The sequence below is a fragment of the Carassius carassius genome, chromosome 45 (assembly GCF_963082965.1).
Source record: "Carassius carassius chromosome 45, fCarCar2.1, whole genome shotgun sequence".
NCBI classification, from domain to species: domain Eukaryota; kingdom Metazoa; phylum Chordata; class Actinopteri; order Cypriniformes; family Cyprinidae; genus Carassius; species Carassius carassius.
This window is the reverse complement of record NC_081799.1, coordinates 23,291,419-23,311,728: the sequence shown is the minus strand read 5'-3', so window position 1 is coordinate 23,311,728 and position 20,310 is coordinate 23,291,419. Positions and strand designations below refer to the sequence as shown.

The following is a 20,310-nucleotide window of genomic DNA, read 5'->3' as shown; positions in this document are numbered from 1 at the left end:
TACAAAATTGAAAATTCATTTAAAAAAGACAAAAAAAAAAAAAAAAGGGAAAAATCCTGCAACATTGTTCGGTTTTTCCATTTCCTCATCTCTGATCAGTAGAGCATAAAAGCATAACAGGTAATTGCTACCGATCAATATAATTTTAAAAAGATCACATTAAGAAAACAGCAACGTTAAATAAAGAATAAATAGTCACACAGCATAAATCACTGACAAAACCTCAGATGATGTCACTTCTGCGGCATTCGGTAAACTTTCAGGTTCGAGCACAACCTGGTAGATCAGTCAAGCGTTCCTCGAGGGTCAAAGGGCCTCTGGCTCATTCAGTTACAACTAAAACATAACCTTCAAAAACCCTTTTACAAAAACCTCAAAAAGCCCTGTGCTCTCATAACCTCTTTTCAGATTTGGCCAGCAGTTCAATCATATTCCAAAGCTGAAAAATTCAATATTTACAAGTAAATTAATGCATATTAGAACAAAAACACTGTACTCCAAACCCCATACTCTTTTCAAAGCCTTAAGTGAAGACGACAAATGAGGACAGCATCTCTAGTGAAACAATAGTGTGCAATTTTCGGACGTCTTAAATCCAGTGATAAGGTGGGTGTATTCCACATTAGTTTTAACATAAAACAGGGAGGTGGAAATTGAACGGATGAGATAAAAAGGAATATTCCCACTTAATATGCAAGCGCTTCATGTTTTGGTGGTCAATGGAAATATCACTCGGATTTCTTGCGAAGGTAGTATCCATTCTGAAAAACCTTGGGTAGCCTCTTGCCCTTGGTGTAGGCGTGATAGTAGAAGTTGAGGAACAGGACCAGGAAGATCAGCCCATATGAACCGATGATGTAGACGAACACAGGAAACTGGTAAGGACAGTCCTTCATGAAGAAGTACTGGCCAATGTGAACAGTGACCAGCACAAACTGAACCTAAAACAAACAGAAAGGGTCGAGTTAGAACCAGTTTAGAGCTCAAACATCAAGAAGCCTGGATTTCGACAAAAGACACTGTAGATAAGCTGGTAACTTACCAGCTGGATGGTGGTCATATACTTTTTCCACCACAGGTACTTCTGATAGGCGGGTCCCAGGGCGGAGAGAGCATAGTAGGTGTACATTATGACATGAACGATGCAGTTCAGCAGAGCATGGAAGGTTCCCAGACCACCTAAGAAAGCAAAACATACCATTAGCATTTAACAGTATTCATTAAAGGAATATTTAACCCAAATATGAGAAATTAAGATGCATAGACAGGTTATGCTTTGCATACAAGTAAAGTGGGTGACCACAGCTGTCAAGCAACTATTTTAGCATGTACGTGCACTTATATTTTTTTTAGGGTGAATTTAAAAGGTATCGTTCAACCTCCATTGAAAGGCAACCAAAACTCGGATCCAAAAAGGTCATAAATTCATCTGAAATTAATCAAGTGGCTTAAAACCTTTAATTAAATTAAACCTCTTCAGAGAACTTTGAACCGACTACTTCATTGGGAGTCTGTGACGAGTGGGGCAGGGCCGAGAGACATGGGAACAGGAGCAAGGCCAGTGGAGTGATTGGAGATGAGGGACACCTGCTCGACCCACCGGTCTCGAGTCCTAAGTAGGAGATGGAGGGATATAAAACCTGAGGGACGACAGTGACAGACGAGAGAGGACCAGGCCTGGGTTTTAGTTGTGTTTGGTTTTTATTTGTGCGCGTCAGTCGTTCGTGGAGGCTGACGGCTGTTTTGTCCATTTTGACTATTAAAATATCATTTGATTGTCCGCCGGTTCCCGCCTCCTTCCAGATGATTGTGAAGTTTGTACATTGTTACGGAGTCATTTTACAATGCCTTCATGACCTTTTGGAAGTTTAGGTCATCTGGACTTTCAATGGTGGGACCAAAATCTTTTGGTTTACCCAAAGTCTGTGGTTTTGGAATGGGACCACTGTCATTTTTGGTTGAATGATCCATTATACTTTACCTGCGGCAAATCGGACTCCAAACCACCAGGTGAAGGGCATGATGGAGTGATGGAATACGTGAAGGAAAGTAACCTGACTGTTCTTTTTCCTCAGGACAAAGAAAATCTGTGATGATGAGATAACAGAAGAGGTTCAGCATTGATCATCCATCATGAAGACCTAATGTTTATGCTCTGAATACTAAAAAAAAAGCCCACTTACAGTGTCAAGCATCTCAATGAACTTGGAGAAATAGTACAGCCAGCAGGTCCATGCCATCTACAAGGAAACAAGAAGGATAAGGAAGTGTCAAGTTATTGCACGCGTCATTGGCAACAACGGAACAATCACAAGAATGTGCTCCATTCACATACCCTGAGAGCCTGAGGAGAACTGCTATAATCCACAAGGTCACACCTATAGGTGTAGCCGTTCGCCCAGCCTGACATGAGAAACTGTAAAAGGAAGACAACACATTTTGATAAACATAACAATAGAGAGAGACACTAGAAACTCATGATGAAACCTGTTCAAGAACCTCGTAAATCAAGTAGATGGAGAAGGCAACAATGCTGAAGTTATAGATAACCATTGGACGCTTGAGGTCGAAGGGCTTGCGGTTTTCCATCAGCCGAGGCCCCAGAAACGTCACAAAGTAGATGTAAGCACTGACGATGAACGTTTGAGGAAATGGAGTGGCCATAAGCAGCCAGTTCTCCGTCCGTGGATCTACAAGCGAGACAAAAAAGATGTTTTATTTCACAGCCAATTACAGAAACCCTCCAGACACAGATGTGCTTATGATGCAAACTCACCTCCTTCCTTAATCCACTCATCATAGAGCAGAACAGCTCTTGAGGTCAGTGTGCTGTTGAAAGTCATATCTAAGGAGTCTTGAGGTTTCCCTTCTGGTGGACAAAAAGGAGACCAAATTACTAACGAGATATTTAAATAAGCTTATTTGTAAACCAAAATAACCTTGCTAATGCGTTCTAGCTTTAATGTAGCATAGCTTTCCTCTTCTCCGTGCAAACACGGTTACAAATCAAGCCTGTGCCATAAAACTTCCAGTCCTTAAAGAAGGTTTACAGATGCCTTCCCAAAACTCTCATATGAAGTACTAGTGATGCCACTCCCAAAAAGACTAACCCATCCAAACCACTCCCAAACACAACTGGAAAGACGTGAAACCCCTGTAGATTCCAGATGATTTCACTCATGATCAGCATTTGAACTTAAAATAGTAGATTAAACGTTATAAAAGCGCTAAACGTGTTCACAAACAGCCAGGTCTACTTAAACGGGAATTCTTGAAATGGAATAAATACGAATCCTAAAATTCGTTTAATTTAAAAAAGTAAAACCCCAAACCTTAAAACCCGAAGCTGCGCTCCCTCCACGCTCCCCCTTGTTCTCTCAGCTGCTAGTATATCAACAGCATGACAAAACTGCAGCACTTATACACCTGTAAGCGTGGCTCCTCCCACAATTATTCATATATGGAGATTCCGTCGCATGAAACTTCCGGAATGTAGGTCGAAACTTTGAGGTGCGCGCTCATTGGCGTTTCCACGGCGACCTGTATGAAAATATGAGCGGAACGCTGTACAAATGTCAACAGCAGGTGTGTGACATTATATTTGAACCCTGCTTAATGCTTCAAAACTGAAAAATCAAAACATGCTGATTGAAGATGTTTTCAAGTTGAATTTAACGAAAATAAATATTTTTTTCACCTCAGAATCAACAGAAAAATGGCACTAGTTTTGTCACACTTGTAATATTTCCATGATTTATATTATATAATGTCAAGACTTTAGGCTATGTGACCCTGGACCACAAAACCAGTCATAAGGGTCAATCTTTTGAAACTGAGATGAATACATCAATCTCTACTGTCCTATCATAGGATCGGACAATATTTGGACGAGATACAACTATTTGAAAATTTAGAATCTGAGGGTTCGAAAAAATAAAAATAAAAATAGTTATAAAATAATATTTTTGTAAAATAAAAATATTGAGAAAATCGTTTTTAAAGTTGTCCAAGTGAAGTTAGCAATGCATATTAGTAATAAAAAATAAAAACAGATTTACCCAACAGAATTTTTAAAAATGATTGTAGTATTTAATACTTATCATTTATAAAATATACAAAAATATTTTAAATAATATAATATATAAAATTATAATGTATAATATAATTTTATATAATATATAAAAATATTTTTAAATCAGCATTGAGATTAATCATGCAGTTTAATGAGAAATGCAGAATAAATCTTTGCAATAATAAGAATGAGGGGGACGTGTAGTATGATCCCCCCGCCCCCATTAAACATTATCATTTATTTATTGTTTAGTTTTACTATGATGTCAAATGTTTGTGTGTGATTCAGTCTTCTCTCTGGTTTCAGTTTCAGGGCTGGGTCACCCCATCAGTGAAGACCATTAGATGTCTGGATGAACTGAGGGGTTCTGCTGCATTTAGAGTCATTATGGGACAAAGAAGAGTCGTACACCGTTGGGTGTGAATAATAAAACTATGCTACGAGTGGAAAAAGAAGGGTGTACAGTATGTTAACCAGAGAAAAGGAGTGAAAATACATGCCTAGTGATCCCAGTGGCTCTATATGACTTCACAATATTTGTCATCATAATTAGTATATGCATTATGAAAACCAATTTTTTTAAATTGCATGTTGTGAAGGAATGCTTCTATTAAACTCCTGCCTTTAAATTTAGTTGAATAATAATTGCATACAAAAACAAATTCAACATGATCAAGATCAAATGCATGAAATAATTAAAAAAAAAATGCAAATGCAGAATAAATACAAGATCCTTTTAAATTTGGAGTCTTAGCATGTTTTGATGAAGGTGTTGAGCAACACAACAGCCTCTGAAACCCTGAACATACCTGAGCTGTGACAAAAATTTCAGCCCAGACAGATCAGGGTTTTTTTTTTCAGATAAAAATGCCATTGTGAAAAATTACAGGAACCGTATTTCAAATGCCCCTTCTTACATATTTTATCCTCAGTTTCTATAAAGTAAGTTAAATAGGTTAATATGTATAATTATTCAAGCCAGACAAGCAGAAGATAAGCAAATGAGGTTCTAAAATTGGCATTTCTTCTGAAAAAAAAAAAAATAATTTGTATTAGTGCATGTTGTGTGGATATTCTTTTTCCCAAAATTGCTAGTTTGTGTTGTCGCATTTTACTAAACTTTACTGACTTTGCTCGTACATTGGTATTCAGCTTCCTTTTTCTACTTCACACTTGTGGTATTCCTGGTCAAAAATGGCCGCTCTACAAAAAAGTGCTTATAATTTTTTTGTTTTGCTATATTATTACCAAACAATGGTATTCAGTCTTTATACCGACTTTTTTTCTCTCAGTCAGCCCAAGTTTTTGATTTCTTTTTTGTAACTGATTTATCATAGGCCTCATTGATCTGAGCTTATGCTCAGTTTTTGAGAGAACATTGCAAAAATTACACACAATTAATATATATATATATTTTTTTTTCTACAAACACATAACACATAAAACAAAACACATAACAAATCCTGTGCGAATTAAAAGTAAACAATTGAACGAAAAGTTTGAATTCAAGATTTGGTAATAATATAATAATTGGTAATTTACAATGAATTTTAGGTCATTTTTGGCTAGGAAAACTAAATCTTCAATGTGACATCAAGAACATTTTAACTCCAAAGAATCAAATAGCTTAACGTTAGAACCCAATACAGCCAAAAAACAGTTGTTGATGGAACATTTCTTTCCGCAGATCAAGTCTGTTCGCTTCAGAAATGACAGCAACACAAAAAATGTTGTGATAGAGTAGATAAATTCCATTTTGAAGGGCTCATCTGAATGAAGTGGTTACAGAAACTTGGGTGTTGCTGTTCTTACTCAGTGAAACTGGCTAGTCGAGCTCTGGCAGAACGGTGCCAGAATCATCACGACGTGCTTGGGTCCTGCACATATCCTCAAACTATTGTCTTATTGTCTAGTATCGGGGTTTTCGATCAGAGGTCCATGGAGAGTATATTTACACAACAAAGACATAGGCATAAAATATCTACAATTTTATTTTATTGTCATGACATTTCTAAATCTGTATTAGTGGTGGTTCAAGACTCTCCAAAGGTTGAAAACCAAGAAATAAAAAGGTAAATATCAAAGTAAATCAAATAAAATAAACAGAAAAAAAATCAGTCATTCTCAAAATTCAAGGTTACTTTCGATTTCATTATAATTATTTGTGAAATATAGCAATTTCTGACTGAAAATTATTATTATTATTATTTCAGTGCATAATAAAATCTCTGGACTAAATTCACTGGGTTAATGAGTGTTATTAATTTTCAGTCTTATTACCTTATGTCTATGCTCCAGTTGTATCATCTTACTCCATATTGTAAATTATAATAATACAAATAAATTATTATGTATTTCCGTGTACTTTACAACTCTCAGGGCTTGACATTCAGTATAAAGTAACATACAAAAAAAGCATTAGTTAGTACAAACACTGGCGGTTGCGACGTCGCAAAAAATGTGAAATATGTACCCAAGAATCAGGTTCAGCGGGTAAAGTTAAATAACTTTGGCCGGTTTATGACACCATGTTAAACACAATAATGTACAGTAATATGTTAAGTAGTTCGAGGATACATCACTGAAAGCGCTATGTAGCCATTTAGAGTTTTTAGATGGACTTTCTCTTAGTTATTATGAATATGAACTGGTCAGAGGTAAACATTAAAGAAACGAATGTTTACATGAAGACGGAGATTTTGTGATTTCTATAGTGTAAAGTTTTCTGTACTAAAACAGAACCAAAGATTATGCTGTTGACTAAACTCAGATGGCCTGGATAAGTGAGCATCTTCACTTAAACACTTCTCACATGCCTCAAATACCATAGGTTCAGTCTTAACCAATCAGCAAAGAGCAGATTGCTTTGCCACATTACATTTTAGAAGTGTATAAAAATCCCCAAACAAAGAGCTATAGAGCTAATACAAGCAGTCAGAACACGGAGTAATATAGGAAATGAATCATCAAAGGAGCATCAGATAAATGCAGTGTTGTTACATACCATAGATTTCCTGCGATGCTGAAATGATTTGGTCTTATCGATGTCTAATGCCTCAGAATGATAACACTGTCTATCAGTTTATATTGGTTTAAGTAGTGATAAACTTAGACTCACTTTGAAAGTTTCTTCGACTCAAGACAAGCATCTTGAAATTTACCTAATAAATTAATTGTCTGGGTAAACACATATTGTACATCACTCCATATATTGTGTTATGTAAAATTATATAACGTTTTTTATTGCATATTAAAGAGATAGTTCACCCTTAAAAGGAAAATGTAACATCATTTATTCACCATAAAGTTGTTTTTAACCTATTATGGATTTCTAAACGTAAAACATTATATTTGTAAAAATGTTGGTAACCAAACAGTTTTTTTTTCCATACTATAGAAGTCAGTGGTTTAGTTACCAACATTCTTTAAAATATCTTTTTTTGTGTGCTCAACAGAAACTTATACAGGTTTAAAACAACTTGAAGATTAACTATTTCTTTAAAGTCTAACTTGATTTTTCTTAATTTAGTTTGAGCAGAATTTGCTGCCATTATTAGGGTGTTCTGAGCGGTTGCCGAGACATTGTTATGCGGTTGTTAAGGTGTGTACTGTACATTTTCTCAGAACTGAAGTTTATTCCTGCCCTGTCTCATTATGTCCACTAGAGCGCTCCAAACACGAGGTTTTCCTGATCTCCACATCATACAGGGAACTGGCTTTATTTGCTGTTCCATAATCAGTCCTGCTGCTGTCCTACAGACACTCACTCACAGTCTGGGAATGTGAAGCTGCACTTTATACCTGACAATTATTCATACCAGCTCTCTTTTGAGTCAGGATTACATTCACGGTGTGCTCTTCATCTAATAAAATTGATATATATGATAATTTACACTCAATATGTTATTGCATACTTTTATAACGACTACATTACTGAAGTATAAATATATGCCACCTAACTTTATTTACACACCTGTTGCTAAAGAAAATGCTGATATTTTTGTCTTTTATTTTTTATTCTTTTTAAATATTATTATTTGGGTTTATTTTTATTTCAGTTTTAGTATAGTTTAGGTTTTAGTTATAGTTTAGTTTAGTTATAATTTAGTAATGTTTTAGTTATTTACAATTATTACTTCTAGAGATTCATCTTTGACAGTTAGTTTTCTTATATGTATTTGGTCATCTATTCATTTTATTTTATTCTAGTATTATTTATATACAACTATAGTTTTGGTTAAAATTAGTCATTATTTTCAGCTTTATTTCAATAAAAAAAATATTTTTAGTTTTTGTAATTTTATTGGTATTCATGTTTTTTTCAGTTAGATTTTTTATTTTCTTCAGGTTATTAATTTTAGATCTTCAGCTTATTACAGTTTTAATGTTTTTATTTCAGTTACCAAATAAATAAAATAAACGCAGCTTTGGGGAGTCAAAATCATTCTAAAATCTTACTCTCCAAATTTTTTTAACAGTAACCTAAAATATGTTATCCTAACGTTTAATCCTTAAACAGGAATTATGCACAGTATATTATGAATTTTTAAAATCTATAGTAAATGTTGGTGATGTTTTTTTGCTTCAAAAAAAAACAAAAAACAGCCATTTACACATACATTCCATTAATGCTCACTGAGGCAGTTACACAACCTGATATTAACAGCAGAATGAACCTGAAGTGTGTCCCTGCTGGATGATAGAAATGTGATGTAAATGAGGAGAGCTCTCACTGTCTGCTGGTTCTGCAGAGACCTTGTCCTTCCTGGAGAGAGGCTTCTGCTGTCATCTCCGCTGTCTGCTGGACAACTCCTCCGGCTTCCTGCTGAGATGCACAGAACCACACAAAGGGCCTTACTTAAAATTGGAATTCAGTCATAAAATGTTAATTAACTGTATAAATGTCATGCACTGTGTCGGAGTGAACAGCGCAGACGTAGATTAGAATAAACTATCTTTAATGACTCCACACAAGGGGCAATCCGAACCAGGAAAGGGGGGAAGACTCACGTACATCACAATGTAAGACCCGACAAAGACAGAACGCACACTGGGACTTAAATACATGAGGTAATGAGGACAAGAGAAAAGACACACCTGAATCACATCACACAATCAAACATGATCAAACAAGGAAGAAACTGGGTGCCGGAGCACATGGGGAGGGAAAACAAACCAAAAAACAGGTCCATAATCCTGACTATAATGTGGAATGTCATGGAATTTGGAAAATTTTGGATGAATAAATCAAATTTGTATCAAACAGTAAGCTTCTGTTGTGCAGCACTTAGTTTGGCAAAAATAGAAGGAATTGTTCAATTCTCATTTGATTACATGTTAAAAGATTATTTAAAGATTATTTAAATTGTCAATGTTTTATGACTTTATTTTGATAATAAATATGTATTAAATTAAACAGACAACACAGCATTTTATAAAACATTAAATAGGGCCTTATTATTATGAAAAATTACAAATAAATTCCATTTATTAGACAATTGATTAGACATACGTACATTTCAGTTTATATTAATATAAAAATGGATTGAACCATAAAAACAGGATCCAGAGAATTTGGGGAAAATAAAACATAATAAGGCACTAAAAATTAAATTTAAGCTAAATTTATAATTCAATTTAAATTCTAATTGATGTTAAATTGAATGAGTTCATGAGTTAATAAGACATGCTTATGATAAATTTTTTATTTCACCATTAAAACAGAATCTCACAAAAAAATAAAAAAAAAAGATTGAATTTGAGAAATAAATTAAACTAAACTTGGGAAGAAATAAAATAAATTTCATAACCCCCTAGAAATTTTATTTGTTAAACAATTTACACAAAAAACACAAAAAAAATACAGTTTGTTAAAAACTTAAGTTTCATGATTTAAGTAAATTAGACATGCTTTATGTAAAACATAATAAAAAAGAATTTGAGAGAAAAGAAAACATGAATAAAATGAATTTGGCTGCAGTATGTGTCACTTTGTTCACTGATTATTCTTGTGTGGTCCAGAGGGGAGCTGTGCATGAGAGGATCTGGATATCAGATATGATGTACTGCGCTGACAAACATTTAACAGTCAATTTTTCCTTTTCTGCTACTTATAACTAGCTTTTTTATCAGTGCTGGGGCCTGTTTCATAAAACAAGTTTCCAAAATAAGCCAGCTTTATTTCAGTTAATCTGACTTATTGTCAGTTGATTTGGTTCATAATAAGTCAGACTAACTGAAATAAGCCTGGCTTATTTTGGAAACTTGTTTTATGAAACAGGCCCCTGGTCTGGTTCAGAGCTATTTCAGAATTATTTATATTATTTCTAATATTTTGAATGAGCTTTTATTTTATATTTTCGATGGACGTTTAATTCAAGTTTTATATATTTTTTGTGCTTTTGGTATTTTTATTAGTTATAATAACATTTTAACTTTTAATTTGGGTTAAAATACTATTTAATTTATATATATATGTTTTTAAATATTTTTTATAAAATTAAAATACAAATTTTTTAATTTATTGTTAGCTTTATTTTCATTTCAGAGCTTTTTTTGTTTTAGTTATGTTAGTACATAAATTTTATTTCAGTTCAGTTTCTAATCATCTAATTTTTTTAAGATTGTTTTTATCTATTATTTATATTTTACTTTATTAAGTTTTAATAGGTCAAAATTTATTACAGACTATATCAGGGCTTATTTTTGTTACATTAGTACATTAAACTTGATTATTACAATATTCAACAGATTTTTTATCTTTTGTAACACAGCTTTATGTTTTTATTCCTGATTTTACTTTTAGCACGTCAAATTCTAAAGGGGACCTTATAAACGTTGTTTAAAAAAAAACTGGCAAAAATGTATATACTCTATCATTAGCCCTCATATTGATTATTGATCATAAGAAAAATAATTATCAGCATCAATGCAGGCTATATTTCACCCCATAATTAAGCTGAATCATTACCATGATGCAAAGAAAAACTAATTATTGTAATTCAAAAAATACATATTTCGATGCAATGTTCTGCATATATTATTTACATAATAATAATGTTGTACTTTTAATTTATTTTAATTTAAATAAATTAATAAAAAAATTGTATAACAGTAATAATCTAATAAGAATCATCATTGAGAATAATGGGAATTATAGAGATTTGGTAGGAAAATTTTTTTTTTTTTTTTTTTTAAACAATTCACAGTGTAAAAAATCTTAATCCCATCTCTGATGATCCCGGGACCAGGTCAGAACATGTTAAATGCTCCTGCATCCCATAGTGTCACTACTGGGCAGCATCAAAACTCTGTGTTGCCTGGCAACCTGATGATGACATGCGAATATTCAACATCTCATTCACATAAGCTCAGAATCAGACATTTAAGGACAAAAAGCACCAGAAAGAGAGTGTGTTAATGACTCATGGGACCTTTCGGTGCTCCGAAATCTTTCCCACATCCTCCCAAACTCCTGTAGTTCTATTCCATGCCATTTTCCCATCCCATTTCATCATAATCACTCATCCTCTATAGAAAAGACTGGCATGGCATTGACAGATCCATCCCAAAACAATCATCTTTCTCTGAGTGTCCCCGGTCGGCTGTTTTCCAGTTCACAACCACAGCAGCATGCCGTCCCATTAACCCTGCAGAGATCCCGCTGTGTTCAGAATGACTGTATTACCCACAATGCACCTGTAACGTAGCACCCACAGGACATAGAGACACAAACAGAACTCTGCAGCCCATATACAATGAATAACAGTCAGAGAAGCCACATATCCCAGAATACATCACTGTCCAATAGCAGTTTTATCATATCAGAGATGCACTTTGTCCTCTAATGAGCCTTTATTCAGATTACACATCCCTGGATCTATGGATACGGACTTCAGCCGTGCTCACTGTCCCGGGACATCAGGACTGAGACAATATGGAACAGTATAAACATTCTGATCTGAATCCAAATTAAAGGTAGCATCTATAAAATGTTCATTTTAGGAACCAAAAATTTACTGACTGAATAAACTGACATTTGAGGAGCAATATTAAACAAGGTGCATCGTGGGATGCTTTTTAAACACTACTGAAGAAGTTTACATGCCTGCTGGACATTTGATGATGTTTGCTCACTGTCTGCTTCAAAATGACTGAGAAATGTTTGTACATGTTAATTATCAGATAAGCATGTTTTGTACTGTAAAGAAAGCCACATGCAAACCAGTGTTGTCATTGTTAATTAAAATTAAATCACCATTTTCTTTGCTACAATAAGGCTGAAATGAAATAAAAATATTAGATGAGAAATTTTAAAACATTAGAATTAGTATGTAATAAAATGATTAAAACAAACTAAAAATAAATCGGAAAATAAAGGATTGATACATTAAAGAAAATTAATAAATGTTAATAACATTAATAAATATTATAAATAGAATATAAATAATACAAAACATTTCAATTATTTCAGCAGATCAAAAAATATTCATGAGAAGTATGTGCAAATTCAATCTGTCCTGTGTATTTCTTAATGAAATAATGCAAAAAAACAAAACCTTTTTTTAATGGCTTTCAGAAATGTATAGCTGATGATGCTTGGCCCTTGCTGCAGATTTCTCTTTCCGTGCAGGTTTTACTCCATGATACGATGTGATTTTGCATGTTCTGATGCATTTGTGTCTCTGGAGTCGAGCGTCAGTCCCTGAGGATCGCAGCAGATGCTTCTAGACATCTCTGTTTTGGTACCTACATCTGTTTCATTAATCTTGCATTATTTTATTGTTCGTCACTTTAGTGACAATTTGTGTTTGTTTACAGGTATAGAAAAAAAAATTTCATTCAGTACATCAAGTTTTCTTCCTTCCAACTCCGACCAGTTTCTTTTGCAAGTTTGCTTTGAGATAGATGCCGCACTAAAATGATTGATAATGATAGTGTGTGCAATAATTTGATTAATTATATCTGTCATTTGACATATTTGAAAATTTTGATGCAGTGGTCTCTTAAAGGAATAGTTGAAAATGTACACAACCTTGGTCGATCCAAGATGCAGATGAGTTTGTTTCTTCATCAGAAAAGATTTGGAGAAATTCAACATTACATCACTTGCTCAGTAATGGATGCTCTGCAGTGAATGGGTGCCGTCAGAAAGAGAGTCCAAACAGCTGATAAAAACATCACAATAATTCACAAGCAAAACATACGACTCCAGTCCAACAGTTTACATCTTGTGAAGCCAAAAGCTGCGTGTTTCTAAGAAACAAATCCATCATTGAAAAATGGTGCTTCTGGCCAAAATACGAATCCATAATAACACTTCCTCCAGTCCATTTCCAAAAGATCCATCCCCTGTTTTCCTCTCACATCAAAATCAACCTACATATCTGTTTAGAGCTGTTTTGGACTGGTTTTGGTTTACAAACTGCGCTTGATATCTGCATATTTATCTCCTGATTCAGACAAGATGACTTTTTCCACTGGAAAAAGCAAGATTAGAGCATCAAAAGGTTTCCCTATGCTGAGGAAAATCGAAAAACAATTATCTTCATAGCACGGATGTAATCAACACATCCGTCCTGTTAACATACTTTACTTCATATATTTGAATATGGGAGAGGAACTCAGGCCCATATTCACAAAACATCTTAAGGCTAAAAGTGGCTCATAACATTAGGAGAAAATCTTAAAAAATAATGGCCATGTCAATCCTAAATTTAGGGCTCCTACATTTTTGCTCTTAGAGTATTTCACAAAGCATTTTAGAAGTGAAGACCATTAAAACCAGTACAATTCCCATTATAACCAGTAAAACCATAAAAAAATTCTGTGATTGTTTTTATTGCTTGTTATTTTTCAGCCAGGCTAAAATAAATAAACATTTTAGAAACACCCTGCATTTATTTGTACACATATGTTTTCCCATGCATTGATTCTTTCTTTTTATGTTATCCCAACTCCAAATTTTCAGTTTGCATGTCTTAATATCAGCCATGATTATTCTACTATGTTAATTAAAAGGCTTTTTATATGCATATCCAATAACTGTTTACAAGAAGCACACATGAGAGAGGCTGACAATTAGCTGAACATATACTTGTTTAATTAGTGACACTTAGCCTGTATTTTTAAACCTTTGTTTGAATATGGCAACATAATATCACACTCTATAATATTTCTATGAATAAATCTCTGACAGAGACCCCTATCAACCAATCAGTTCTACAATTCAGTGCTGTGAATGTGAAATGCTGCTAAACTGCTTCTTAATATTTAATACAGGGGTCAATTGCACCGCTTAGTGGTAAAAATGCGCGTTGCAGATTATCATGCACAATGCAAATTAATCAAAATAAGTATGGAATTGAATACTAGCATGTTGTTTAAAATTATCTATATAAAAACTTTCAAATATAATTCTAATGTGTTGCTGTTACTTGACCACACTACAGTATGTTGCATGTTTAATTCAGTGAGTGACTTACAGCTATAATCTTTATTTGATGAAAAATATAGGTTTTGGCAGTCCAATAAAAATAGATAAATAAAAAGGTCTTGCATGTGCAATAACTTGTGACATTTGCATACTATGCACAGTATATGAATATTGCATGTGGTGTGATCCTGTAGTGATCCACAGGTTGGTTGTCGCAGTGGCTTTTAATCAAGGCATGTAGTGCTCCTCTCTGTAGGACGGTCAAGGACATTGTCGGGCTGAATGGATTTCCTCTGTGATAAAGGGCTGAATCTGCTTTGTCTGTGATGGAGATCAGGAGGTCAAAGCCGTACAGGAATGACCTCATCCAACAGGTTCAGATCACAAAACCCACCCACTTCCATTCGGATCAATCACACCACACTGCAGAGAAAGAGAGAGTGATGGGACTGCACAGACAGACAGACAGACAGATAGATAGATAGATAGATAGATAGATAGATAGATAGATAGATAGATAGATAGATAGATAGATAGATAGATAGATAGATAGATAGATAGATAGATAGATAGATAGATAGATAGGTTGATTGCTAGGGTGTCACTAGTTGGTTACTGGAGGTTGCTAGGGCATTGCTGTGTGGTTGCTAAGGATTATGTGTTACTTCTTTAATAATGCTTTTGGAAAGTTGTTGGATTAGTGATTTGTCACAAACATTCTAAAAAAACAGAGTTGTTACTGTAAAAATATTAAATAAAATAAAAAAATAATAATAATTGTGTTTTCGGTAATTGAAACAAAACTGAAATAAAATAAAATATAAATATGTGATTAAAAATGTAAACATAAAAAAGTTTACCTAGGCAGCTAACTGAAATAAGTTGAAGTTGAAGTATTAAAATGACTATAAATAAAGCTATATAGCAATATTAAAATTATTATAATAATAATAGAAAATGTGTTGTGTATTAGTTTTCTAAGTAAGGGCAAAACAGAAATTACTAAAACAGAATTACAAATAAATTAAACAGTATAGAAAGATTTAATAATAATAATGATAGTGCTGTCAAACGATTAATCCTGATTAATCGCATCCAAAATAAGTTTTTGTTTACATAATATATGTGTATACTGTGTATATTTATTATGCATGTATAAATACACACACATGCATGTATACATATTTAAGACAAATATGTTACGTTTATATATTAAATATATTTATATATTATATAATTTAAAATGTAACAAATAGTAACACATTTTTTTTATTATTTTTTTACTAAATTACTAAAATTGAAATAAAGATAAATTAAAGATATAGAAATATTTAAAATAAAATAAAGGAAAAAAAGTGGTAAATAAACAAAATTACTAAAATTAAAAAGAAAACATAAAAAGAAAGCTCATTTAAACTATTAATAAATACTGTAATATAAAAATCCTTAAATAACACTGTATGGTATAACATTATTTACAACATTATAATAATAAATGTTACATTTCATTTAAAAATAATACATAAAATACAAAATATACTGCTATTATACTAGTGTATTTGGGTTTTTGGTATTGTTTTGAGTCGTATTGTGCATCATGTAAGGAGCTCAACACTGAGATGTAGTGTGTGTGTGTGTGTGTGTGTGTGTGTGTGTGTGTGTGTGTGTGTGTGTGTGTGAACCTCTGTCTGTTAGTGAGCTCACATCCACTCATGTAGAATTTAGAGCAGCTCTCACATTCTGCATGACATTCTGTCCACCTACATGTCCATACTGAAAAGGTTATTGGACATAAGAGCTTGACAGAATTCACAGTGCGCAACCAAACAGAGTTCTCACATTCTTTCTTGAGGTTCAGCCGTCACTGAGGATGTTTGTGTTTAAAGAAGCTGATACAGAAATGAAGAACTCACAACAGTGATGCAGGATCCACAAGTCAAATGCTTTATGTTTCCCAGATCCTAAAAACTATCTGATCCAAAGGCTTCAATGCTTAAAGCCATTAGTTTTGAAGATACAGATTAAATTGTACATGATATGAATTTTATTTACAAAATCTGATATTTCCCCCTTAAGGCAAGACAAAACAGGAAAACCGAGTGCTTTATTCACTGGTCAGTTTTCAGATGTTGGATTGTTTTGCTTTCATGTTCCTTGATGATTTATGAAATGTGGCGTGTCCCTGCTATTTAGTGAGCTGTACTGCCTCTTGACCACTAGGGGCGCTATTTATCCATATAAAACACAATGAACGCAAGCGTTCAGCAATAGTACAAACGAGTTGATCATGATTATCTGGGTCTTTATTCTTTATATATTGTTACAGATCACATTTATTTTTTACTTTTACTATTAGTAGGACTATGGTTATAAGCAAACACTGCCATTTAAAAAAAATGTCTGAATTTAAATCTAGTTGCTCATGCTAATATTTTTAATATGTTGTTGTCATGTTCAATTGCATGCTTTAGACACTTTGGACACCTTAACCATGCCAGGCATCAGGGAAAAGGACCACAGGTTTGTTTTTAACACAACAACAGATGGCTCAGTGTCAGCGCGTTCTCCTCCAGCCCAAACCTGAAAGGAAATATCGCAGAGAAATGCGCTCCAGATTGCCGGTTTGCCGGTCGTCAGTCGTCCCCTGGGTAAAATTCGGGAAATTCTGCATTAGTTTCAGAGCCAAGAGAGTGCCAGTTGTAAGAAACCCAGACAGACAATGAACATTAAGTCAATAGTTTGTTTATTTGCGGTCGTCTTCATTTGGCTTTGTGCAAGCGGCGGATTTTGTTGCTACACAAATGAATTTTCCTCCAACAATTATATCTCGGTCGCAGATGTTACAAATGATACATCACAATTTAGGCTTTTAGATATCAATTGCTGTTCTTCACATCTTCAGAAGTAATTTATCTTTCATTTATTGCTTTTTTGTGAATAGAATTGAAATCCTCAGCCATGTTAAAACTCATCTCCACCATCTCACATTTTTTGTCCTCTTTGATGTCTGACTGAAATGATCGTCCTTCATTAGAGAGTTAAGATCATTTATCGCACCATGTATTACTTTTGAGCTGAGATGTTGTTCTATCAGTGCAGGTTTATTGAAAAGATCCTCTGAGGTTTCGTTATTTCCCTCTTGTATTGTACAGAGACGATTCATCTGTGTTAAACATTAATTGAATTTTGATTTTAGGCAATTATTCTTCATTTTTGTGGGTATTTGCATTAATCTAAAATATTAATGGGTTCATTTGGCTGAGCTGGAGAGAGTGTTTGGCCGCAGAGGACCCTTCCTTACTCTGACGCCCCTCGAGGCCTTTCTCCACTAATCTTATGGGTCTTTTAAGACGACAGAAAGAGAGCACAAATAATATGAAGTATGGTTAAGGAAGTACTGGAACAGACAAGGATCATGCTTGCAGATCTTACAGAAAACCCCATAGTACTATGATGTTTACCAGTCGGAAGTAAAATCAGGTTTATAATGTGCAAGGATAATATTAGTACCAGATTGATCAAAGTTTGAGAGATTCTTTTGAGAGGCACTTTTGTTAGATAACAATCTCGATAAAGTAATATAGCATATAATATATATTTGTACTTTGACATCTTTAAATGGCACTTTACATTTATAATGTTACAAAAGATTTATATTTTAAATAAATGCCGTTCCTTTTAACTTTCTATTTACCAATGTATATAAAAAACATGGTTCCACAAAATGTGTTTAACATTGATAATATTCCGAAATGTTTCTTCAGAAGCGAATCAGCATAGTAGAATGATTTCTGAAGATTCATGACTGGTGGAATGATGCAGAAAATTCAGTTTTGCATCACAGAAATAAATTACATTGTAAAATATATTACAATAGTAAACACTTATTTTAAATTATAACAATATTTCACAATATTACTGTTTTTACTGTATTTATGATCAAATAAATGCAGCTTTAGAGAGCAGAAGAGACTTCTTCTTCTTCTTCTTCAAAAAAAAAAAAAATAAATAAAAAATATATATATATATATTTATAACCCCAAACTCATTGTTTAAGCACTGTATATGAATAATTCAATTAAAAATTACTGTAGTATAGAAAGAAATTACTATGGGTATTTCCATCTGCTACTTCTTTGCCTTTAAGACAGGTTTCTGACATTAATGACACATGAATGTAATATGCATTAAATACGTATTTAACATGAGATTTTATATAAAAAATATATATATATGCAAATATAATAATGCGGCACATTTGCTATTGAAAGGTATGAACAGCATAGTAACCAGTTCCACAGACAGACAGCCTCAGTGTATTGTCTGCATGAATCTCAATATTTCCATGATATGAAATTCAGATTTTGGGGTGGGTGGGAGGAAGGGGGAGATGGAGAGAGAGAGAGAGGTTTCCAGACATTTCTCTCCTGGCCGTGTGGACTATCAGACGTCACGCAGCAGATTGTTTTGACACCCCGTTAAGAAATTCAGGAGGAAGATGGACGGCTCATGAAATTTGCAGGCCCTGATTGAATTTATGATATTTTCATAAAGGCCATCAAGTGTGGACGCCTGCGGGGAGGAGAACCTGACAGACAGACGCAGAGAGAGAAAAAGCAATGTGGGCTCAGGATGCTTTCCTAGACGATCACACAGCACATGTGGCTGACCACAGGAGCGGATCTGTGTCTTCTTCAACACAAAACCCACGAAGCTCAGCACCTCGCTGTCATACCAAAAAACATAGAAATATGAGATTTTAAAGTTAAACAACGACATTTAAAGATCATTTTAAAGGCTGGATCACAACAGGCTTTTTTAAAATGATTTTAAACAATTATTTTATACCGATGTAATCAAGTCTGTGTGGGCGGGAAAATTATCAAAATTATCGTTTTACATTTAATGATTAAAATTTGAGAAGTGTTTCCATGGCAACATGCTAGAAGGTGTTGCTATGTGGTTATTATGGTATGCTGAGGGATCTAGCCTGTTGTTGTGCAGTTGCTAGACTGTTCTGGGTGGTTGAAATGCATTTGTTATGGTGTTTTGAGTGGTTTAGCCTGGTGGTGCAGTTGCTAGGCTGTTGTAGGTCAAAAGCCAGTCTTGATCAATCCCTGTCTAAGCAAGAAACATCTATTGATGAGATTTTAAACATGGTGGATATTTAAAAACTACAAAGAGATTCCTAATTTGGGGCTGTTTTAAAACAAATGCAAGTATTTTGGAATCATGGCTTGTTTTTGCCAGCATAAGAACACTAAATGTTTGAGAGTCATGGCGCCACCAATCCCAGATAGCACACGTATGTCTGCAAGATGTCTGTTAAAAGTTGCTTGATCTGGAAAGCATCTGCTATGTACAAACATCTGACAGATGTCTGTAAGGTGTCAATTTTACACACATTCTAAATCATAAAAACCTTAAAGACATCTAATAAATGTTTATTTGACATCTGATAGGAAACATCCTATAGACATATTGCAGTTGAACAAACTCTCTTAAAATATGTCTTCCTGATGTAAATGCAAATGTCAAATAGATGCCTCTCTATAACGTATGTATGCTATCAGGGTTGTGACGGTGTATTGAAATCTGAAGTGTGAAAACAGCATTAATACTCTCACAGCCTAACATGCTTCAGATGAGTAGAAAGTGCATGAAATACAAGTACAGATAAATCATGCTTTCAAATTAGCCCTTTATATACAAGTTTTTGTAAATCAAAAGAACGTCCATGTGCTGCTGTCTTCAAAGACCTGAGCTTTTAGTTCATTGGTTTGTCAGAGTTGCACCGCCCCAA

The 20,310-nt window shown here is 33.9% G+C and overlaps 1 protein-coding gene across 1 annotated transcript; it reads right to left on the bottom strand.

The window, feature by feature from the left end:
* Window positions 1-113: 113 nt before the first annotated feature.
* On the bottom strand, window positions 114-3,420 carry LOC132127392 (elongation of very long chain fatty acids protein 7-like). The gene is made up of 8 exons (XM_059539237.1): window positions 3,333-3,420; window positions 2,777-2,869; window positions 2,500-2,690; window positions 2,336-2,416; window positions 2,184-2,240; window positions 1,982-2,087; window positions 1,043-1,179; window positions 114-941 (listed from the first exon to the last, which is right to left on the bottom strand). The coding sequence occupies exons 2-8, from the start codon at window positions 2,841-2,843 to the stop codon at window positions 729-731; spliced, it is 852 nt and encodes a 283-aa protein (XP_059395220.1). The 5' UTR covers window positions 2,844-2,869; window positions 3,333-3,420; the 3' UTR covers window positions 114-728.
* Between the last annotated feature and the right edge of the window lie 16,890 nt (window positions 3,421-20,310).